Source organism: Sphaeramia orbicularis, chromosome 18 (genome assembly GCF_902148855.1).
Source record: "Sphaeramia orbicularis chromosome 18, fSphaOr1.1, whole genome shotgun sequence".
In the NCBI taxonomy this organism is placed as follows: domain Eukaryota; kingdom Metazoa; phylum Chordata; class Actinopteri; order Kurtiformes; family Apogonidae; genus Sphaeramia; species Sphaeramia orbicularis.
Genome location: NC_043974.1, coordinates 32,185,447 through 32,209,607, shown reverse-complemented (window position 1 = coordinate 32,209,607; position 24,161 = coordinate 32,185,447). Strand labels below are relative to the sequence as shown.

General features: G+C 38.7%; 1 protein-coding gene across 1 annotated transcript; it reads right to left on the bottom strand.

The window, feature by feature from the left end:
• Window positions 1-2,438: 2,438 nt before the first annotated feature.
• LOC115438339 (mucin-5AC-like) lies at window positions 2,439-22,929 on the bottom strand. Its single transcript, XM_030161914.1, has 10 exons — window positions 22,865-22,929; window positions 21,385-22,568; window positions 19,958-20,751; window positions 5,416-5,617; window positions 5,270-5,334; window positions 4,906-5,087; window positions 4,565-4,806; window positions 3,881-3,945; window positions 3,623-3,768; window positions 2,439-3,535 (listed from the first exon to the last, which is right to left on the bottom strand). Exons 1-10 carry the CDS (start codon window positions 22,905-22,907, stop codon window positions 3,453-3,455), a joined length of 3,006 nt encoding a protein of 1,001 aa, XP_030017774.1. The 5' UTR covers window positions 22,908-22,929; the 3' UTR covers window positions 2,439-3,452.
• Between the last annotated feature and the right edge of the window lie 1,232 nt (window positions 22,930-24,161).

Here is a 24,161-nt window from a genome sequence, read left to right as displayed (position 1 = left end):
GAAAAAATAACATTTTGAGAGTTATACTGAAGAACTTGTTGTAATAAAGACTCTCATTGCATGCGGTCTTACCATGTTATCCTTAGATAGGTTTTATACAGAGATGGTGATGTGCATTCATTTCCATCAGCTGTCTAGCCAAAGGTAAAAAAAAGGTCATCAAGAGAACATTGACATTATTACCTCTGCCAGGAGGTTATGATTTTGTCGACGTTAGTTTGTCTGTCTGTCTGTGTGCAAGATAACTCAAAAAGTTATGGACGGATTTGGATGAAAATTTCAGGAAATATTGATACTGGCACAAGGAACAAATGATTAAATTTTGGTGGTGATCAGGGGTGGGGGGTGGGGGTGGGGCACTGATCTGCCTTGGCGGTGGTCTGCACTCTCCGAGTGCTTCTAGTTACTTTGATATTCATATAATAATTGTAATTACCTCTCTGTAACTGCCTCAATTTCTACTTAAATCCATATGCCAAAAATAGTAATGTCTTGGCCTACAAAGTCAAAATGGATAAATACTCAATTTTTAGACATTTGTTAGAAGGATGCATATCTTTTGCTTTTGGCGACGTCTTTGGATATGTTTCCCAACCTTGTTTTTATTGTTTTCCTTCACAGAGCTGAAAACATCAGCAGTGTTTTGTAATGTTACATTTAGCTATTGTATATCACAAGTAAAAACATGGCTGTCATGTTTCCATTTCGAATTTGTCCCCGCCCCCAATCAACTTGACTTCAGAGGAAAACATGAGGTTCAAGAAAGATGAAAAGGAGAATTCATGAGGACACTGGTGGTGCTGAGAGAATCCAAGTGTTCTTTAACCAGCTGGATTGTACATGAGTTAGCTACGATGAACCTGCAATGTTCCAAAGATCGATGAAAAAAAAAGCACATCTTGGAGACTTTGCTCTGAACATGAGTAGCCTGTTGAAGATGTGACTTCATTACCATGTCTTGAACAGAGATAGACCTACAACATTAATTTTGTGTTATACACCAATAGTTGAGACATGTTATTCTCACATTGTTTAAAATTTAAATATCTCAACATATTAAATAGTTTAGGCATACGATGGAAGATGTTAGTGCAACACTGACTTGTGGGACAGCTCCTGTTCTTTGGTAAAGGCTGCTCCTGTCGATGCTATGCTAAAGGAGGAACTAAAACTGACACAGGGCTTTTTTTTTTTTTTTTGCATTTAGATGACAACTTTTCCTTAGTACAACACCCATGTGTCAATCAACAAGTTGACGCAGAACCGCATTCTCCACAGATTACACAGGGCAAAGCTGACAAAGAAGAGTCCTCCTTTCCTTAGTAGAGAAAGTGCAGAGCAAATGAACAAAACCCCTGTACTGTTTTACCTGTTTTAACCCAAAAAGACCCAGTGCTACTTTTGTGTCAGTTCCCAAATTAATTTTTCAGCAAAGATATCAATAACAGAAAGCAAAAATGTGTGTCTCCATTCACTGTCATTGATCCAACTCCATGGGTTTTACTGGTGAATCAATGTTGTAGAAGATGACGGTGTTTCCACGTTCACTACAGAGTCTCTCAACGTCCATATGGGTCATATCTGATGACCATGAAAAGATGACAAAACTGCATTTTACACCAATTATTTACATGTATTAATAGGATTAGCGGATCAACAGGTATTAGACAGTTTAGTTCAGTAGATGATTTTGATAGCCAGAGGCTGTTCTGGTCTTTATGAGTGAAAGGCAAAATGGGACAAAACGTCACCTGAGACACCTGTTCACTTGGTGTTGTCAGTCCTTGAATTGTTTTTTTAGTGTTGTGAAAAGAAATCACAGCATTACAGTGTAGAACATGACTTAGTTTCCTGGTTAAAATAAGGGTTTACTTTGATTAAAAAAAACCCAAATACCGCCTCCCACCACCACGACTTACTTTATGATTTATTTTAATTTGTCTCCAATATTACATGGGAAGCACAACTGCAAAGCTAAGATGAGCTTTCCCCGTCATCATCATCTTATGTAAGGATTATTTCTAATTAGTCTGTATCATAATGACCACTGTGTTGGTTAAAACTTGGAGTCCTGTGAATCCTACAACACCCACTGAAGGGGCACTCAAGTCATCATCACGAGCACACAGGCCTCACAGGGCACATGCTGTGACAGAAGGTACCTCATTCTACAAATCCGTTCTCCAGTGGTTTTAGGTTCCTCATACAGAACGGACAGCTCCTCCCATTACTCATAAAGTGCTGCATTTCATCTCAGTGTGCTTTACTTCTGTATTCATAGTTTTAGTCCTGGACTCTGGTGTGTTTAGTCATCTGTGGACATTTGTTTTCTTTAATGTGGAGGCCACACTGCTGAAGTTACTGTACTAGCATATGTGCCCTAAGGTGACACAAAACACCTTGAACATCTCTGTTGATTTTTTACACTAGTTGGCAGTGCAGTAAAAAATTAAAACAAATGCTTCAGATGTAAAATACTCCTGTGACATTCAAGTTGAAGTAGTGCCACAGCAGTGTCTCTTACTGGTGCTCTTAAATCTCATTTTTCCTGCCCACCAAAGTCCATAAAATATCACACAAGAAGGCACATTAAATTTAAATAATTGTATATTCTGATCATTTTAAAGTCACTCACAGGAAATGTACAAAGTACAAGAAAGATCACAGAATACACCTGTAGATAACTGCATAAATAGACAATGTATAACAAATAAACTTGATAACAACATAAGTCAAACATACAATAAATATACATTTCAAATTTACCTTTACACTTCATTGTTTGCAAATTTTCATTTTGTATACAGTATATGACTGTATATGTCATCCCTCATAATCTGATATCTTAATGTTAAGTCTGACCGCAATTACCTGCTGTTATGCTATCATATGTTGTGTTAAATAATAATAATAATGATAAAAAAACAACCTTGACAGAAGAGACAGGCTTTTAAACATTCAAATTTAACATTTTAGATCTGACATATTACATGTGTTTGTTTTCTTTATCATATCATGAAAAAAAATCTCCAAGAAGACTAAAATTAAAAACACTGAATGTAAAATGATTACACATAGTTTACGCAGTGGATAAATTAAACATTTGGATGCAACATAGATCATAACATTACACAGTAAGTTTAGTTTTTGCCTGTTTTTGGCATCAAGCATACTTCATAATAAATACAACTATGTACGTGATGATTTTATCACATACATTTCTATAAAGTTTTATGATTTGTTATATGAGACTGAATGATTTATTGTTCTGTTCCACAGATATAATCCATGATCCACCTCTTCAGTGTAAATTTTAACAGTCTGTTCACAACATAAAACTCCCAAACTGTTCCACACTTAGGGTAATCACTAATCTGTGAGTTTTACTGACAGCAAAGTCCTTTGTCATACCAGAGAAGGCAGTCATGTTTTGATTGCAATCAGCAGTGATCCTATTGGCTTGACAATATCCATGACAACACCACCAGGAAAGATGCGACGACAAGGCTGATCTTTTGGCTTACTCCACTTGAAGCTGTAAATTAAGATTATATGATATTAGTTTATGCAAATTTAGGGCACTTCAGAAATCTTCATTTACTTAAATTATTAGTGCTCTTACCGACGCCATCCACCAAAATGGAGGTTGTTTCAATGTCGAAGCCTGTGACGTTTGTAGCCGCATTGATCAAAACTCTTGCAATCTGGGTTCCGTTCGGAGCTGTGCCTGTAAAATTGAGCTCACCCTCATTGATGACTGACCCTTGACTGTAAAGGAAAGTAGAGAAAATTTATCTGACATGTCAAAATCAGAAACATTTATTTAACATTTATCAATGTTAAAAAAAAAAAAAAAAAAAAGAATAAAAAAAAAAGTTACCTGAACTTTATCATTTCTAGGGAGTTGAATGAGGAGGGGAATGCCACTTGGTAAAACGGTTGAAGCTGAAAATAAATAAATGAATAGATTAAATATCAATAACAAATTCAGAAGAAATATAAACATCTTATATAAACCACACCCAAGGATGCAAGGATGCATTCAAGGTGATTTGAAATAATGGGAAAGACAGACGCTTGAATAAAACCTGAGACAGGAGATTATATAAGACTTCTAGGACCTTGGGTATAAGTAGGTTCCTAATAATGGGAGCATTATAAGGAAGTTTAAAACTTATGGAGCAGCTGCAGACCTTCCTGGCCATAGAAGAATTGTCATTAGCCCTCAGCCCTTTAGTTGTAAAGTTAGAAAAGCTAAATGATGCTCCATATATTGAAGCTGGGGGTTGAATAATATACTGCACAACCAATGAATTCCGACAATTGACTATTTACAAGTCTTAAGTTTAGTCTCAAGTCATGATGTCAGTTATAGAAAGCTGCCACACACACAGACACACACGCACACAAAGCTGTACTGCTACAGCAGGGCTGAATATAACAGCTGCACCTTGTGCATTGTACTCGTGAACAGTATGAAATCTGGGTGTGGTACTCTAGTAACTGGTTGAATATGAGCATTACAAATGTACAGTAGTTTTTTTGTGCTAGAAATGAAGCTTACCTGATTCTTTATCATTGAAGCTCGATTTTTAAAAGCTTGAGATGAGGTATTACTCAAGTCAGCTGTAAATGTGCTTTGGATAGATCTGAAAGTCACATTTACAGTTGTGATTGTAGGTGCTGCAGTTGTAGGTGCAGTGGGCATATTTGCAGCAGTATTAGGTGCAACAGTTGTATTTGCAGCAGGTCCCATGGTTGTATTTGCAGCAGCTGGTGAACTTGTAGCATTTGGCCGTGGGCCATCTGTAAGCAATAATTACATTTATTATAATTTTGAAAAATAAAACTCACATTAAACACAGTAAACAGTAAATTACTAGGTATAGTTATAGATGTACTTACCAAGTACTGAAACTGTGTTAGGGTCTATCGAAACATTGAAGGTGTTGTTGGGGTTACTCACAGCATCAACCAAACTTTGACGAACTTCTTCATTTGTTGGGAGGTCTGTTACTGAAGTATTCTGGTTGAACGTCAGCCCAATTTCTGCTTGAGTTGCATTAGTTCGAATTCGTGGAATAGGTCTTTATTTAAACGAGACATCACATACAGTTGTTAAATGATATACAAAGAATCACAGCAATTTGTGAAGACAAAAAGTAGAATTTTAAGAATATTTAATTTTAATAATACAAAATTATGTAAAAAAAAAAACAAAAAACAAAAAATATGATCTAATGCTATTGGATGATTTAAAATCTCTTACCTGAACCTTCTGACAAAGGAGCTGTCGAACCGACGTCCATATCTCTGTCTGTAAATCGTATTCATCTGAAGAGAAATAAGAATAGAGATAACGTGACTTTCTTTAAGTCATATTAAAAATGACGTAACTGAAAAAAAATTACTAACCGTTAATGTAACCCTGCGTTCAAGGTTTCTGAAGGCTGCGCTGCTGCGGTCGTTAAGGTCTGGTGTGAATGTTTCTCCTTGCATGTTTGCTGAGACACTATAAGTACGTTCTGAAGATGCTGTTGGGGTAGGTGTTGTCCCTGCAGGAGGAACAGGTGGAGCAGCAGTTGTGGTTGTTGTAGTTGGAGCAGCTGTTGTTGTGGTTGTTGCAGCAGCTGTTGTAGTTGGGGTGGATGTTGTGGTTGGTGCAGCTGTAGTTGTTGTAACAGTCACTGTAGTTGGTGCTGTAGTTGTTGTAGCTGGTGCAGCAGTTGTAGTTGGTGCTCTAACTGTTGTAGTTGGTGCAGCAGTTGTACTTGGTGCTGTAACTGTTGTAGTTGGTGCAGCAGTTGTAGTTGGTGTGGCAGTTGTAGTTGGTGCTGTAACTGTTGTAGTTGGTGGGGCAGTTGTAGTTGGTGCTGTAATTGCTGTGGTTGGTGCAGCAGTTGTAGTTGGTGCAGCAGTTGTAGTTGGTGCTGTAACTGTTGTAGTTGGTGCAGCTGTTGTAGTTGGTGCAGCAGTTGTAGTTGGTGCTGTAACTGTTGTAGTTGGTGCAGCAGTTGTAGTTGGTGCGGCAGTTGTAGTTGGTGCTGTAACTGTTGTAGCTGGTGCAGCAGTTGTAGTTGGTGGGGCAGTTGTAGTTGGTGCTGTACCTGTTGTAGTTGGTGCAGCAGTTGTACTTGGGGCTGTAACTATTGTTGTTGGTGCAGCAGTTGTGGTTGGTGCTGTAACTGTTGTCATTGGTGCAGCTGTTGTAGTTGGTGCAGCAGTTGTAGTTGGTGTGGCAGTTGTAGTTGGTGCTGTAACTGTTGTAGTTGGTGGGGCAGTTGTAGTTGGTGCTGTAATTGTTGTAGTTGGTGCAGCAGTTGTAGTTGGTGCAGCAGTTGTTGTAGTTGGTGCAGCAGTTGTTGTAGTTGGTGCTGTAGTTGTAGTTGGTGCTGTAGTTGTTGTAGTTGGTGCAGCAGTTGTTGTAGTTGGTGCTGTAGTTGTTGTCGTTGATGCAACAGTTGTAGTTGGTTCAGCCGTTGATGTTGGTGCTGCAGTTGTTGTAGTTGGTGCAGCAGTTGTTGTAGTTGATGCCATAGTTGTTGTAGTTGGTGCAGCAGTTGTAGTTGGTGCTGTAGTTGTTGTAGTTGGTGCAGCAGATGTTGTAGTTGGTGCCATAGTTGTTGTAGTTGGTGCAGTAGTTGTTGTAGTTGGTGCTATAGTTGTTGTAGTTGGTGCAGCAGTTGTTGTTGGTGCTGTAGTTGTTGTAGTTGGTGCAGCAGTTGTTGTAGTTGGAGCAGTAGTTGTTGTAGTTGGTGCAGCAGTTGTTGTAGTTGGTGCAGCAGTTGTTGTAGTTGGCCCTGCAGTTGTTGTAGTTGGTGCTGTAGTTGTTGTGGTTGGTGCAGTAGTTGTTGTGGTTGGTGCTGTAGTTGCTGTAGTTGGTGCTGTAGTTGTTGTAGTTGGTGCAGCAGTTGTTGTGGTTGGTGCTGTAGTCGTTGTAGTTGGTGCTGTAGTCGCTGTAGTTGGTGCAGCAGTCGTTGTAGTTGGTGCAGCAGTCGTTGTAGTTGGTGCAGTAGTTGTTGTAGTTGGTGCTGTAGTTGTTGTCGTTGGTGCTGTAGTTGTTGTCGTTGGTGCTGTAGTTGTTGGTGCCGCAGTTGTTGTAGTTGGTGCTGTAGTTGTTGTTGGTGCTGTCGTTGTTGTAGTTAGTGCAGCCGTTGTTGTAGTTGGTGCTGTAGTTGTTGTCGTTGGTGCTGTAGTTGTTGTAGTTGGTGCAGCAGTTGTTGTAGTTGGTGCTGTAGTTGTTGTAGTTGGTGCAGCAGTTGTTGTAGTTGGTGCCATAGTTGTTGTAGTTGGTGCAGCAGTTGTTGTAGGTAGTGCTGTAGTTGTTGTAGTTGGTGCAGCAGTTGTTGTAGTTGGTGCTGTAGTTGTTGTAGTTGGTGCAGCAGTTGTTGTAGTTGGTGCAGCAGTTGTTGTAGTTGGTGGTGTAGTTGTTGTAGTTGGTGCAGCAGTTGTTGTAGTTGGTGCTGTAGTTGTTGTCGTTGGTGTCGCAGTTGTTGTAGTTGGTGCTGTAGTTGTTGTTGGTACTGTCGTTGTTGTAGTTAGTGCAGCCGTTGATGTAGTTGGTGCTGTAGTTGTTGTAGTTGGTGCAGCAGTTGTTGTAGTTGGTGCTGTAGTTGTTGTAGTTGATGCAGCAGTTGTTGTAGTTGGTGCCGTAGTTGTTGTAGTTGGTGCAGCCGTGGTTGTAGTTGGTGCTGTAGTTGTTGTAGTTGGTGCTGTAGTTGTTGTCGTTGGTGCTGTAGTTGTTGTAGTTGGTGCTGTAGTTGTTGTCGTTGGTGCTGTAGTTGTTGTAGTTGGTGCAGCAGTTGTTGTAGTTGGTGCTGTAGTTGTTGTGGTTGGTCCAGCAGTTGTTGTAGTTGGCCCTGCAGTTGTTGTGGTTGGCGCTGTAGTTGTTGTAGTTGGTGCAGCAGTCATTGTAGTTGGTGCAGCAGTTGTTGTAGTTGGTGCTGTAGTTGTTGTAGTTGGTGCAGCAGTTGTTGTAGTTGGTGCTGTAGTTGTTGTAGTTGGTGCAGCAGTTGTGGTTGGTGCTGTAGTTGTTGTAGTCGATGCAGCAGTCGTTGTAGTTGGTGCCGTAGTTGTTGTAGTTGGTGCAGCAGTTGTTGTAGTTGGTGCTGTAGTTGTTGTAGTTGGTGCAGCAGTTGTTGTAGTTGGTGCCATAGTTGTTGTAGTTGGTGCAGCAGTTGTTGTAATTGGTGCCGTAGTTGTTGTAGTTGGAGCAGCCGTGGTTGTAGTTGGTGCTGTAGTTGTTGTAGTTGGTGCTGTAGTTGTTGTCGTTGGTGCTGTAGTTGTTGTAGCAGTTGTTGTAGTTGGTGCTATAGTTGTTGTAGTTGGTGCAGCTGTGGTTGTAGTTGGTGCTGTAGTTGTTGTTGTTGTTGTTTGTGCTGTAGTTGTTGTGGTTGGTGCTGTAGTTGTTGTAGTTGGTGCAGCAGTTGTTGTAGTTGGTGCTGTAGTTGTTGTGGTTGGTGCAGCAGTTGTTGTAGTTGGTTCAGCAGTTGTTGTAGTTGGCCCTGCAGTTGTTGTGGTTGGTGCTGTAGTTGTTGTAGTTGGTGCAGCAGTCGTTGTAGTTGGTGCAGCAGTTGTTGTAGTTGGTGCTGTAGTTGTAGTTGGTGCAGCAGTTGTTGTAGTTGGTGCTGTAGTTGTTGTAGTTACTGCAGCAGTTGTTGTGGTTGGTGCTGTGGTTGTTGTAGTTGGTGCTGTAGTTGTTGTAGTTGGCTCTGCAGTTGTTGTGGTTGGTGCTATAGTTGTTGTAGTTGGTGCAGCAGTTGTTGTAGTTGGTGCTGTAGTTGTTGTAGTTGGCCCTGCAGTTGTTGTGGTTGGTGCAGTAGTTGTTGTAGTTGGTGCAGCAGTCGTTGTAGTTGGTGCTGTAGTTGTTGTGGTTGGTGCTGTTGTTGTTGTGGTTGGTGCTGCAGTTGTTGTAGTTGGTGCTGTAGTTGTGGTTGGTGCTGTAGTTGTTGTTGTTGTAATTGATGCTATTGTTGTAGTCGGTGCAGCAGTTTTTGTAGTGGGTGCTGTAGTTGTTGTGGTTGGTGCTGTAGTTGTTGTAGATGGTGCTGTTGTTGTTGTAGTTGGCACAGCAGTTGTTGTAGTTGGTGCTGTAGTTGTTGTAGTTGTTGCAGTAGTTGTTGTAGTTGGTGCTGTAGTTGTTGTGGTTGGTGCTGTAGTTGTTGTAGTTGGTGCTGTAGTTGTTGTAGTTGGTGCTGTAGTTGTTGTAGTTGGTGCTGTTGTTGTTGTAGTTGGTGCTGTAATTGTAGTTGGTGCTGTAGTTGTTGTGGTTGGTGCTGTAGTTGGTGCTGTTGTTGTTGTAGTTGGTGCTGTAGTTGTTGTAGTTGGTGCTGTCGTGGTTGTGGTTGGTGCTGTTGTTGTTGTAGTTGGTGCAGTAGTTGTTGTAGTTGGTGCTGTTGTTGTTATAGTTGGTGCTGTAGTTGTTGTAGTTGGTGCTGTCGTGGTTGTGGTTGGTGCTGTAGTTGTTGTAGTTGGTGCTGTAGTTGTTGTAGTTGGTGCTGTCGTGGTTGTGGTTGGTGCTGTTGTTGTTGTAGTTGGTGCTGTAGTGGTTGGTGCTGTTGTTGTAGTTGGTGCTGTGGTTGTTGTAGTTGGTGCTGTAGTTGTTGTGGTTGGTGCAGTAGTTGTTGTGGTTGGTGCTGTAGTTGTTGTAGTTGGTGCTGTAGTTGTTGTGGTTGGTGCAGTAGTTGTTGTGGTTGGTGCTGTAGTTGTTGTAGTTGGTGCTGTAGTTGTTGTGGTTGGTGCAGTAGTTGTTGTGGTTGGTGCAGTAGTTGTTGTGGTTGGTGCTGTAGTTGTTGTAGTTGGTGCTGTAGTTGTTGTAGTCGGTGCTGTAGTTGTTGTGGTTGGTGCAGCAGTTGTTGTGGTTGGTGCTGTAGGTGTTGTAGTTGGTGCTGTTGTTGTTGTAGTTGGTGCAGCAGTTGTTGTAGTTGGTGCTGTAGTTGTAGTTGACATTGCCTTCGTAGGCGAAGTCAGAATAACTGTAGGTTTTAAAACAGGAGATACGTTGAAAATATGAAAATGTATGAAAAACAACAACATACAATGAAGAAAATATATTGTTTTTCCATTTCCTGTTTTAAAATCTTAGACATGATACAAAAATGTAGATTTACTGCAGGGCTCCATTTATAACACAACGTAAACATAGATGTTTTATTTGTCTATCAGGCCATGAATTACAAACAAAAATGACTGTAGTAAACATGTCAGTTTATTTTCCTGGATTTCTTTATAGTGAAATCAACTCAGTGTACCATCACACCACTTCACTTACCCATTCCAATTAGAAATACTGATAAGATGTTCCCAGTTGCCATGGTTCGTCTTTGAAATCTAAAAAACACAATATACTGACGTTGAGAAATGTATGAAGTGGCTGTCCTTACATTTACCTTGTCTCCTAATCTGTATAAATATAGCGTTAATACATGTAATTTTTTTTTTTTTTCAGGTCTTTTTATGTTTGTATCACAGATTTCCTCCTGACAGTAAAGAAGAAACAGAAGCAGTAAAATGTGAAATACTTTTGTTTTCTTTCCACTGCTTTAATTATCAGATGGAGTTCATTTTTTTCTGAACTGTCAGGAAAGAAATTGTTAATTTTTTTTTTTATGTAATGCATACAAATTGGACAATTACTCAGATATTTTAATAGTTTAGAAGTCAAGTTGAAAATCAGTCACATGGATATTCATTTGACTTTGAAACCTAAATTTTCCTGTGACCAAAATATAAAATAGTAATTTGAGTTTCACAATAAAGCAGGTGTACTCCTACAACAGACCCAGAACTGTCACCCTTAAGACAAAAGGAGTCAGTACAAGAGTCAGCAGTCGAACATCATGTCTGTCTCATTTGATGACTGTAATATCAACCAGAAGGGTATTTTTAAAGGTTTAAGATGTTAAATATGATTCATATCAATAAATCATAACAACACAGGGATAATAAACATGTACAGTTAACATCATGAATATTTAGCAAACAGCGTTGGAATAATTATGAACTATACAAGTATAAACAAACCTGCAGAAGAACGTGGAACACAGATTTATCATATACTTACATGTAAAAAGTGATGTCAAGTAATGAAATATATTCTCTTTTTTGGTGCTGTTTCAGTTTTCTTGATCAAATCCAGCTGTCAACACAGTATTGTGTAGTTAGTTATGTGACTGAGGATAGACATATCCCTTTTATAATGGGTTCACATAAAGATGACTGACGTGCACCAGAGATGATGACAGTTTTCAGAAATGCTGTCACACCTTAAAGAATAAAAAAGAAATGATACCTTACGAACTCCCCTACATCAGCCTTTTGGTCTTTGCTCTTTGTAATGGACACTCCCTTGAACAACATGTTTCTGTGCTTTTTGTTCAAATGTCTTAGCATGACAATAGGCTGTGGTGCAGATTTGATGCTGATGGTCAGGTAAATACGATATTCGACTGAGTAAATCGACTTAAGAGTGAAACATCTTCATAATGAGTCAGTAACAATAGTTTGTCATATGCTGATACACGTCTGGGAGGAATTCTCTTCTCGCATTGATGCTGCCTGTGCTGCAGGTGATGGCCACACTGAACACTTATAAGACACGAAATAAAAGCTGATTGTGAGTAGAATACTTGTGACTTGGCCGGAGTTTTCTATTACATTTCCTTATTAAAATATTGCATCATGAAATCGGTTCATTCTTTTTGAATAACCCTGTAGATCAGGGATGTCAAACTCATTTTAGTTCAGGGGCCACATTCAGCTAAATTTGATCTGCAGTGGGCCGGACCAGTAAAATAATAACATAATAATATATAAATAATGTCAACTCCAAACTTTTCTCTATATTTTACAGCGAAAAAACTAAAATTAAACAATGAAAATGTTTACATCTATAAACTGTCCTTTCAAACAATGTCAATTACTTGAACAAACTGGAAAAAAAAAAAAGTGTAAATTTAACAATATTCAGCCTCAGTTTATCATTTCCACATGTTCATTATAATGTACAGATCACAGTGGATCTACAAATACACAAAACATTTAGTATCAGGCAGAATGTTGTTAAAATTGCACTTATTTTTCTTAAGACATTTCAGGTTCTTCACATTTGTTCAGATTATTCCCATTTTTTGTGAAATTATACTTGGTTTTAGTGTGAATACATGAAAATATTTACATTTACAAAGAGAAAAATTTGGAGTATTTATAGATTATTATGGTAGTTTTTTACTGGTCTGACCCACTGGAGATTGAATTGGTCTGCATGTGGAACCTGAACTAAAATGATTGTTAATTTCTTAATATTTATTTTTGCATTTCATAAATTCATCCCGAGGACCAGACTGGACCCTTTGGCGGGCCGGATTTGGCTCCCGGGCCACATGTTTGACACCTGTGCTGTAGATGCTCAAGACAAACTCATGTGAGTTAAAATGGGGCCCAAACAAGTGAGCTTCCACTTTACAAAGGCACTTGATATGTGGAAAAAACAAAAGGAGAGGAAGCTTTATGGACTGAACGAAATTCAACAGAAATCCAGTGACTGGCCTCCAGAATAACTGGACCATATGCCACTGTTGGGATTTGTCTATCACTGACCAGGAGTGCTACCACTGACCAGTCTGGATCATATCACCCTAACATGTTTTAAAATCGTCATTCTCCACAGCCCAAACACTTGTCCCACATTTTTAAAAATTACACCGATCGAAAGAATGCAACTTTATCATCAACAACATGTTACTTAGTGTGCTTTGTCACCAACACTGTGCAAACCATAGCCAAATTATTTTAAAAATCGTGGTTTTCTCTAGTGATGTACCGATACCACTTTTTTCCAGACCGAGTATGAGTACAAGTACTTACATTTGAGTACTTGCTGATACCGAGTACCGATACGAGTACTTAATAATCCCATTCCAGTTGTTAGTTCCTTTTGTAAATGTGCTTTATTGTCGTTGTCATTAGTCTGACTGGAACAAAGTGCTGCCACTGACATTTAATGTGTTGGAATGAGTGTTTCTCAATCAATCCACCAGGGGGCGCCGCTCTGAATTAATCATACTGGACAAATACCACGAAGAAGGGTAAAGTGTTTTGAGAAGAAGAAGAAAGTCAGTAATAACAAACATGGAGTCGACAGAGGTAACACTAATGTGATACTAATATTGCAGCGTTTTCGTTATGAAGGTTTAAAAGCTTACCTTCAGCAGGTAGAGAAAAGACAAATGAGTGATAAGTTTCATTTTCACTTCTGCTGGCGGCGTTCTGCACCGCTCCATACCTCCATAGTATTATAAGTAGGATGGAAACCGTCGGAGCCCTGGGTAGTTGTCATAAATCTGTCTGTAGTTTTTCTCTAACTCACACAGTGGCTCTTTGAACAGATCCTCTACCTCCAACAGTTCCCACTAGTATTCTCCGTCTGGGTACGCATCCGCCAGCACCTGGAAAATGGATGGAATGTACACAGAGGACGGACAGAATGCTCCATCTGTATCTGTCTGTCTTTAATGTTGCTTGCAGTCAGCGTTACTTTTATCACCATAGTTTATTTGGAAAAATCTCCACACTCTTCACACTCCCCACACATTATTCCACCACTGCGTACCTGCTGCACTGAACTGTGAATGTCACATGACTGTAAGTGGTATCGGTGCAGTGTATTGGATTACTTTTATGAGTACGAATACTAGTACACAAACTGAGTATCGGAGCCGATGCCTGATACTGGTATAGGATCAGTGCATCCCTCGTTTTCTCCTTGGACTTCTGTATTGCTCTGCTGGGCAGTGGGGAACAGAATGCTGACAGCTGATTGGCTGAAATGCTCTCACTCTCATGAAGACAATTCAGTTTTATGTTAGAAAATCTACAAACACCTCTTCATACCTCTCACATTTCTGGGAGTTAAGCAACAATTTATGCACCAAAATATAGGAAAAGGTCTTTTCTTTAAAACACTATTCAGATCAGTATATAATTGAGGGACTTTTGAAGTCTATTGGATGTATCTTGCATACATCTTTAGTAAAAGTAAAAAAAAAAACAAGAAAAAACAAAAAAACAAAACTGTTTTTTTATGTTCATTATGATCCTGTCTTTAAAAAGTTCATAATTATTTAATTACAAAAACAATCACATATTAATAAATGATTGATAAATAATTAATAAATGACTAGATATACTAAAATGTCAACTAAATAACCATCTGAATTTAATAACAACCACATTCTAATTAGCTAAACAATAATAAAATGAGCTTATTCAAAAATTGTTTTGTTTGTGTTCTTTTTATTAAGTTGACATAATCATGACAGATATTTCTTTTTTGGCAATAGATCAAATTTTATAAGGAAAATAGCTATTTATATCTGTCCAAGAAATCACTTTCAACTAAGTTACCCATTACAAAAACACCTCTCAAGGAAGTGTGTTAATTCCAGATCATGACCTGCTCCACATGATGTCGTTTCCTCCTGAAGACACTGGCAAGATTCCAAGGTTTGTTTTTCTCCTCTTTCTTAGTTGTTTAATATAAAGTAGTGTGCGAGTCAAGAGTGTATTTATTGCACTCTTATGTCAACAGTGTTACTACAATATCTTTATAAATAACTTTCAATTTCAATTTTACTCAATTGTATATATGATATATAGAAGAATCTTTCTGTAGAAATGCCATGTGGTGTTATGGTTATGTTGATTTTAGGCCTGAAAACAGCAAAAATGTCAGCTGTACCTGTCAGCTATGTTACCCTGTAAAGGGAACTCAAAACGTCCCTCAATTATATATTGATCCATTCACATTTTAATCTTAAAGCATTTCATTTTTGATTGATGGGCCTCCAAGCGCAAAGCGTGCTGATTTTTCTCTCAGTCACCCCAGTGTTAAATTTCTCTCACTAACATGTTTGACTAACTCCACGTCTGCAAAATCAATGCTTATTCAGTTTGGACTTTTCTTCAACATATTATACAGTAGTACGTTCACAAGACTCTCCATAACCCTTACATGGAAGAATTTTTGTCCATGGATGTATGGTTTTAGATTATTTGCAGTTTGTTTGAGAGGTGGCTTCTCATTGAATTGCACAGACACACATGTCTGCTCCATATGCAGCCATGTTACAAACTCACAGACACAGACGGGGAACAGAATGCTGACAGCTGATTGGCTGAAATCCTTTGAGTCAGACTTAGAGTGGAGAGGTTTGGCTTTTATGTTCTAGAAACAACTGTTCATAACTGTCACATTTCTGGGGTTTCAGTAACAGATTATACATCAAAATGTTGGAAAAACTGTTTTTCTTTCAAAGACTGTTCACATGTTAATCTTAAAATGTTCAGTTTTCAATCTATGGGCCTTAAACTGCAAAGAGTGATGATTTTTCTCATTCACTCCAATGTTAAATTTCTCTCACTAACATGTTTGACTAACTCCACGTTCACACAATCACTCCTTATTCAGTGCCGACTTTTTTTAGCCACATATTATACATTGAGGGCAACACAGTGGTGGATAGCACTCCTGCCTCAGAGCAAGAAGGTCCTAGGTTTGATTCAAACACCAGTCGATGTAGGACCTTTCTGTGTGGAGTTTGCATGTTCTCCCCGTGTCTGTGTGGGTTCTCTCCAGGTACTCCGGCTTCCTCCCACCAGCCAAAGACATGCACTGATAGGTTAATAGGTTAATCTAATTTGTCCATAGGTGTGAATGTGAGAGTTGTTTGTCTCTATGTGTCACCCTTGCAATGAACTGGCAACATGTCCAGGGTGTACCCCGCCTTCGCCCATAAGTGTGTGTGTGTGTGTGTGTATGTGCGCATGCATGTATGTGCTATTTTTAACAATTTTTATTAAGGTGTACATTTTTTTTTTCAGTGACGTCTTAGGATATGTGGCCCAGCCCAGGTTGTGTTGTTAATGTTGAAAGAACTGAAAGCATCACCATTGTTCTATAATTATATTCTGGTTTAGCAAGTTTTCATAAGGTACTTTCAACATTCATAGTCTGTCTATGGATCTGTCTGTCTGTATGTACAGTATGTATGTATGTCTATATGTATGTATGTCTATATGTACGTATGTATGAATATTTTGCCACAATATATTTTTTTTCAAATTTTATTTTAATAAGGTACAAAAATACATCATCAACATAGCTTCTCTCCTATAATATATAAAAACAATAGGTAATCTATTACAAAAAGTACAGGGCACATGCTGTGATAGAAGGTACCTCATTCTAAAAATCCATTCTCCAGTGCTTTTAGGTTCCTCATACAGAGCAGACAGCTCCTCCCATTACTTATGAAGTGCTGCATTTCATCTCAGTGTGCTTTACTTCTGTATTCATAGTTTTAGTTCTGGATTCTGGTGTGTTTTAGTCATCAGTGGACATTGGTTTTCTTTAATGTGGAGGCCACACTGCTGAAGTTACTGAGCTAGCAGTTAGTGAAGTTTATTGAAAAGCGTATGTGCCCTAAGGGACACAAAGAAACCTTGAACATCTCTGCTGATTTTTTACACTAGGTGGCAGTGTTGTAAAAAATTAAAACAAATGCTTCAGATGTAAAATACTCCTGTGAAATTCAAGTTGAGGTAGTGCCACAGCAGTGTCTTACTGGTGCTCTTAAAAGTCAATTTTCCTCCCCACCAAAGTCCATAAAATATCACACAAGGACACACATTAAATTTAAATAATTGTATATTCTGATCATTTTAAAGTCACTCACAGCAAATGTACAAAGTACAAGAAAGATCACAGAATACACCTATAGATAACTGCATAAATAGATATTGTATAAATAATAAACTTAATAATATAAGTAGATGATACAATAAATATACATTTCAAATTTACCTTTAGACTTCATTGTTTGCAAATTTTCATTTTGTATATGTGGCTGTATATGTCATTCTTCATGATCTGATAACTTAATGTTAAGTTGGACTATGCAGTTACCTGCTGTTGTGCTTTTATATGTTGTGTTGAATAAAAAAGTAAAAAAAAACCCCCAAAACAAACAAAAAAAAATCTTGACAGAAAATACAGGTTTTTAAATATTCAATTTTAACATTTTAGATCTGACATGTTACATGTGTTCATTTGTTTGTCATATCATGAAAAAAATGTCTCCAGGAAGACTAAAATTAACAACACTGAATGTAAAATGATTGCACACAGTTTATGCAGTGTATAAATTAAACATTTGGATGCAACATAGGTCATAACTTTACACGGTAAGTCTAGTTTTGCTTGTTTTTGGAATCAAGCATACTTCATAATAAATACAACCATGTACGTGATGATTTTATTATGCAATTTTGTTGCACAACTGATGTAATGACAATAAAACCTGTTCTATTCTATATTCATTTGTAGATAAAGTTTACTAGACTGAACAATTTATTGTTCTGTTCCACAGATATAATCCATGATCCACCTCTTGAGTGTAGATTTTAACAGTCTGTTCACAACATAAAACTCCCAAACTGTTCCACACTTAAGGTAATCACTAATCTGTGAGTTTTACTGACAGCAAAGTCCTTTGTCATACCAGAGAAGGCAGTCATGTTTTGATTGCGATCAGCAATGATCCTATTGGCTTGACAGTATCCATGACAACACCACCAGGAAAGATGCGATGACAAGGCTGATCTTTTGGCTTACTCCACTTGAAGCTGTAAATTAAGATTATATGATATTAGTTTATGCAAATTTAGGGCACTTCAGAAATCTTCATTTACTTAAATTATTAGTGCTCTTACCGACGCCATCCACCAAAATGGAGGTTGTTTCAATGTCGAAGCCTGTGACGTTTGTAGCCGCATTGATCAAAACTCTTGCAATCTGGGTTCCGTTCGGAGCTGTGCCTGTAAAATTGAGTTCACCCTCATTGATGACTGACCCTTGTCTGTAAAAGAAATTAGGAAAATATTATCTGACATGTCAAAATCAGAAACGTATGTTTAACATTTATCAAAGTAAAAAAGAAAAAGAAGTTACCTGAACGTTGTAATTTCTAGGGAGTTGAATGAAGAGGGGAATGCCGTTCGGTAAAATGGTGAAAGCTGGAAAAAAATAAAAAATAAAAATACAAAATAAATTACATATCAATAACAAATTCAGAAGAAATATAAACATCTCATATAAACCACACCCAAGGATGCAAGGATGCATTCAAGGTGAGTTGCAATTATGGGAAAGACAAAAACGCTTCAATAAAACCTGAGAGAGGAGATTATATGACAAGACTTCTAGGACCTTGGGTATAAGTAGGTTCCTTATAATGGGAGCATTATAAGGAAGTTTAAAACTTATGGAGCAGCTGCAGACCTTCCTGGCCATAGAAGAATTGTCATCAACCCTCAGCCCTTTAGTTGTAAAGTTAGAAAAGCTAAAGGATGCTAAAGAATAATATACTGCCCAACCAATGAATTCCCATGATTGACTATTGACTAGTCTTAAATTTATCAAGTCATGATGTCAGTTTTAGAAAGCTGCCACACACACACACACACACACACACACACACACACACACACACACCACTGAAATCATTAATATACAATATTGAAGATATACATCAAAGACATGATTCATATTGACAATGTTCTGAACTGTGAAATATTGACCTCTGGTGCTTTTAAGCCAAGGTGTATGTTAACTTTTGACCTTAACTATATCAAGTTTAAACAGTCAGTAAAAATGAGGATTATATATGGTCTAAAAGAAGGAGTTTTTTTTCTACCACAGAGCTGTACTGCTACAGCAGGGCTGAATATAACAGCTGCACCTCATGCATTGTACTCCTGAACAGTATGAAATCTGGGTGTGGTACTCTAGCAACTGGTTGAATATGAGCATTACAAATGTACTGTAGAGTTTTTGTGCTAGAAATGAAGCTTACCTGATTCTTTATCATTGAAGATCGATTTTTAAAAGCTTGAGATGAGGTATTACTCAAGTCAGCTGTAAATGTGCTTTGGATAGATCTGAAAGTCACATTTACAGTTGTGATTGTAGGTGCAGCAGTTGTAGGTGCAGTGGGCATATTTGCAGCAGTTGTAGGTGCAACAGCTGTATTTGCAGAAGGTCCTTTGGTTACATTTGCAGCAGGTCCCATGGTTGTATTTGCAGCAGCTGGTGAACTTGTAGCATTTGGCCGTGGGCCATCTGTAAGCAATAATTACATTTATTATAATTCTGAAAAATAAAACTCACAGTAAACACAGTAAACAGTAAATTACTAGGTATAGTTATAGATGTACTTACCAAGTACTGAAACTGTGTTAGGGTCTATCGAAACATTGAAGGTGTTGTTGGGGTTACTCACAGCATCAACCAAACTTTGACGAACTTCTTCATTTGTTGGGAGGTCTGTTACTGAAGTATTCTGGTTGAACGTCAGCCCAATTTCTGCTTGAGTTGCATTAGTTCGAATTCGTGGAATAGGTCTTTATTTAAACGAGACATCACATACAGTTGTTAAATGATATATAAAGAATCACAGCAATTTGTGAAGACAAAAAGTAGAATTTTAAGAATATTTAATTTTAATAATACAAAATTATGTAAAAAAAAAACAAAAAACAAAAAATACGATCTAATGCTATTGGATGATTTAAAATCTCTTACCTGAACCTTCTGACAAAGGAGCTGTCGAACCGACGTCCATATCTCTGTCTGTAAATCGTATTCATCTGAAGAGAAATAAGAATAGAGATAACGTGACTTTCTTTAAGTCATATTAAAAATGACGTAACTGAAAAAAAATTACTAACCGTTAATGTAACCCTGCGTTCAAGGTTTCTGAAGGCTGCGCTGCTGCGGTCGTTAAGGTCTGGTGTGAATGTTTCTCCTTGCATGTTTGCTGAGACACTATAAGTACGTTCTGAAGATGCTGTTGGGGTAGGTGTTGTCCCTGCAGGAGGAACAGGTGGAGCAGCAGTTGTGGTTGTTGTAGTTGGAGCAGCTGTTGTTGTTGTAGTTGGAGCAGCTGTTGTAGTTGGGGTGGATGTTGTGGTTGGTGCAGCTGTAGTTGTTGTAGTTGGTGTAACAGTCACTGTAGTTGGTGCTGTAGTTGTTGTAGCTGGTGCAGCAGTTGTTGTAGCTGATGCAGCAGTTGTTGTAGTTGGTGCAGCTGTTGTAGTTGGTGCTGTAACTGTTGTAGTTGGTGCAGCAGTTGTAGTTGGTGCGGCAGTTGTAGTTGGTGCTGTAACTGTTGTAGTTGGTGCAGCTGTTGTAGTTGGTGCGGCAGTTGTAGTTGGTGCTGTAACTGTTGTAGTTGGTGCAGCAGTTGTAGTTGGTGCGGCAGTTGTAGTTGGTGCGGCAGTTGTAGTTGGTGCTGTAACTGTTGTAGTTGGTGCAGCAGTTGTAGTTGGTGTGGCAGTTGTAGTTGGTGCTGTAACTGTTGTAGTTGGTGGGGCAGTTGTAGTTGGTGCTGTAATTGTTGTAGTTGGTGCAGCAGTTGTAGTTGGTGCAGCAGTTGTAGTTGGTGCTGTAACTGTTGTAGTTGGTGCAGCAGTTGTAGTTGGTGCGGCAGTTGTAGTTGGTGCTGTAACTGTTGTAGTTGGTGGGGCAGTTGTAGTTGGTGCTGTAACTGTTGTAGTTGGTGCAGCAGTTGTAGTTGGTGCAGCAGTTGTAGTTGGTGCTGTAACTGTTGTAGTTGGTGCAGCAGTTGTAGTTGGTGCGGCAGTTGTAGTTGGTGCTGTAACTGTTGTAGTTGGTGCAGCTGTTGTAGTTGGTGCGGCAGTTGTAGTTGGTGCTGTAACTGTTGTAGTTGGTGCAGCAGTTGTAGTTGGTGCTGTAACTGTTGTAGTTGATGCAGCAGTTGTAGTTGGTGCGGCAGTTATAGTTGGTGCTGTAACTGTTGTAGTTGGTGCAGCAGTTGTAGTTGGTGCTGTAACTGTTGTAGTTGGTGCAGCAGTTGTAGTTGGTGCGGCAGTTGTAGTTGGGGCTGTAACTGTTGTAGTTGGTGCAGCAGTTGTAGTTGGTGCTGTAACTGTTGTAGTTGGTGCAGCAGTTGTAGTTGGGGCTGTAACTGTTGTAGTTGGTGCAGCAGTTGTGGTTGGTGCTGTAACTGTTGTCGTTGGTGCAGCTGTTGTAGTTGGTGCAGCAGTTGTAGTTGGTGCTGTAACTGTTGTAGTTGATGCAGCAGTTGTAGTCAGTGCAGCAGCTGTTGTAGTTAGTGCAGCAGTTGTTGTTGGTGCAGCAGTTGTAGTTGGTGGAGCAGTTGTTGTAGTTGATGCAGCAGTTGTAGTTGGTGCAGCCGTTGTTGTTGGTGCTGCAGTAGTTGTAGTTGGTGCTGTAGTTGTTGTAGTTGGTGTAGCAGTTGTTGTAGTTGATGCCATAGTTGTTGTAGTTGGTGCAGCAGTTGTAGTTGGTGCTGTAGTTGTTGTAGTTGGTGCAGCAGTTGTTGTAGTTGGTGCTGTAGTTGTTGTAGTTGGTGCAGTAGTTGTTGTAGTTGGTGCAGCAGTTGTTGTTGGTGCTGTAGTTGTTGTAGTTGGTGCTGTAGTTGTTGTAGATGGTGCAGCAATTGTTGTAGTTGGTGCAGTAGTTGTTGTAGTTGGTGCAGCAGTTGTTGTGGTTGGTGCTGTAGTTGTTGTGGTTGGTGCAGCAGTTGTTGTAGTTGGTGCTGTAGTTGTTGTAGTCGGTGCCGTAGTTGTTGTGGTTGGTGCCGTTGTTGTTGTAGTTGGTGCTGTAGTTGTTGTAGTTGGTGCTGTAGTTGTTGTAGTTGATGCAGCAGTTGTAGTTGGTGCAGCCGTTGTTGTTGGTGCTGCAGTAGTTGTAGTTGGTGCTGTAGTTGTTGTAGTTGGTGTAGCAGTTGTTGTAGTTGATGCCATAGTTGTTGTAGTTGGTGCAGCAGTTGTAGTTGGTGCTGTAGTTGTTGTAGTTGGTGCAGCAGTTGTTGTAGTTGGTGCTGTAGTTGTTGTAGTTGGTGCAGTAGTTGTTGTAGTTGGTGCAGCAGTTGTTGTTGGTGCTGTAGTTGTTGTAGTTGGTGCTGTAGTTGTTGTAGATGGTGCAGCAATTGTTGTAGTTGGTGCAGTAGTTGTTGTAGTTGGTGCAGCAGTTGTTGTGGTTGGTGCTGTAGTTGTTGTGGTTGGTGCAGCAGTTGTTGTAGTTGGTGCTGTAGTTGTTGTAGTCGGTGCCGTAGTTGTTGTGGTTGGTGCCGTTGTTGTTGTAGTTGGTGCTGTAGTTGTTGTGGTTGGTGCTGTAGTTGTTGTGGTTGGTGCTGTAGTTGTAGTTGGTGCAGTAGTTGTGGTAGTTGGTGCTGTAGTTGTTGTAGTTGGTGCAGTAGTTGTTGTAGTTGGTGCAGCAGTCGTTGTAGTTGGTGCTGTAGTTGTGGTAGTTGGTGCTGTAGTTGTTGTGGTTGGTGCTGTAGTTGTTGTAGTTGGTGCAGTCGTTGTTGTAGTCGGTGCTGTAGTTGTTGTAGTTGGTGCTGTAGTTGTTGTAGTTGGTGCTGTAGTTGTAGTTGGTGCTGTAGTTGTTGTGGTTGGTGCTGTAGTTGTTGTAGTTGGTGCTGTAGTTGTAGTTGACATTGCCTTCGTAGGCGAAGTCAGAATAACTGTAGGTTTTAAAACAGCAGATAAGTTGAAAATATGAAAATGTATGAAAAACAACAACATACAATGAAGAAAATATATTGTTTTTCCATTTCCTGTTTTAAAATCTTAGACATGATACATAAATGTAGATTTACTGCAGGGCTCCATTTATAACACAACGTAAACATAGATGTTTTATTTGTCTATCAGGCCATGAATTACAAACAAAAATGACTGTAGTAAACATGTCAGTTTATTTTCCTGGATTTCTTTATAGTGAAATCAACTCAGTGTACCATCACACCACTTCACTTACCCATTCCAATTAGAAATACTGATAAGATGTTCCCAGTTGCCATGGTTCGTCTTTGAAATCTAAAAAACACAATATACTGACGTTGAGAAATGTATGAAGTGGCTGTCCTTACATTTACCTTGTCTCCTAATCTGTATAAATATAGCGTTAATACATGTATTTAATTTTTTTTTCAGGTCTTTTTATGTTTGTATCACAGATTTCCTCCTGACAGTAAAGAAGAAACAGAAGCAGTAAAATGTGAAATACTTTTGTTTTCTTTCCACTGCTTTAATTATCAGATGGAGTTCATTTTTTTCCTGAACTGTCAGGAATTAAATTGTTATTTTTTTTAATGTAATGCATACAAATTGGACAATTACTCAGATATTTTGATAGTTTAGAAGTCAAGTTGGAAATCAGTCACATGGATATTCATTTGACTTTAAAACCTAAATTTGCCTGTGACCAAAATATAAAATAGTAATTTGAGTTTCACAATAAAGCAGGTGTACTCCTACAACAGACCCAGAACTGTCACCCTTAAGACAAAAGGAGTCAGTTCAAGAGTCAGCAGTCGAACATCATGTCTGTCTCATTTGATGACTGTAATATCAACCAGAAGGGTATTTTTAAAGGTTTAAGATGTTAAATATGGTTCATAAAGTACAAATCATAACAGCACAGGGATAATAAACATGTACAGTTAACATCATGAATATTTAGTAAACAGCGTTGGAATAATTATGAACTATACAAGTATAAACAAACCTGCAGAAGAACATGGAACACAGATTCATCATATACTCACATGTTGAAATGTATTCTTTTTTGGTGCTGTTTCAGTTTTCTTGAGTGAGTCCAGTTGTCAACACAGTATTGTACAGAATGTTATGCGACTGAGGATGTTTAACATATTCCTTTTATAATGGGTTCACATAATTATGACTGACGTGCATCAGAGATGATGACAGTTTCCAGAAATGTTGTCACATCTTAACAAAGAATACAAAGAAATGACACCTTACAAACTCTCTTAACTTCTCTGTAATGGACACTCCCTTGACCAACAAGTTTTTGTGCATTTTGTACAAACATCTCAGCATAACAAAAGGCTGTGAAGAAGATTTGATGCTGATGGTTGGGTAAATACGATATTCAGCAGAAGTACATCGATTTAAGAGTGAAACATCATCATTTTGAATCAATCAATGAATAGTTTTTTGTTGAAAAACAGATTTTTTTTGGTTACATAATCACAATAGAGCCAAAAGATACCAAAACAATACAAAGTGAAGTGTTTGTTTTTTTTCCTACA

Coding starts and splice junctions, on each gene's coding strand:
- LOC115438339 (XM_030161914.1), bottom strand. CDS start 22,907: ATGGCAACTGGGAACATCTTATCAGTATTTCTAATTGGAATGG. Junction 20,752..21,384: donor CTACAACAACTACAGCACCA/ACTACAACTGCT, acceptor ACTACAACTGCC/GCACCAACTACAACAGCTGC. Junction 3,769..3,880: donor CTAGAAATGATAAAGTTCAG/GTAACTTTTTTT, acceptor TTTCCTTTACAG/TCAAGGGTCAGTCATCAATG.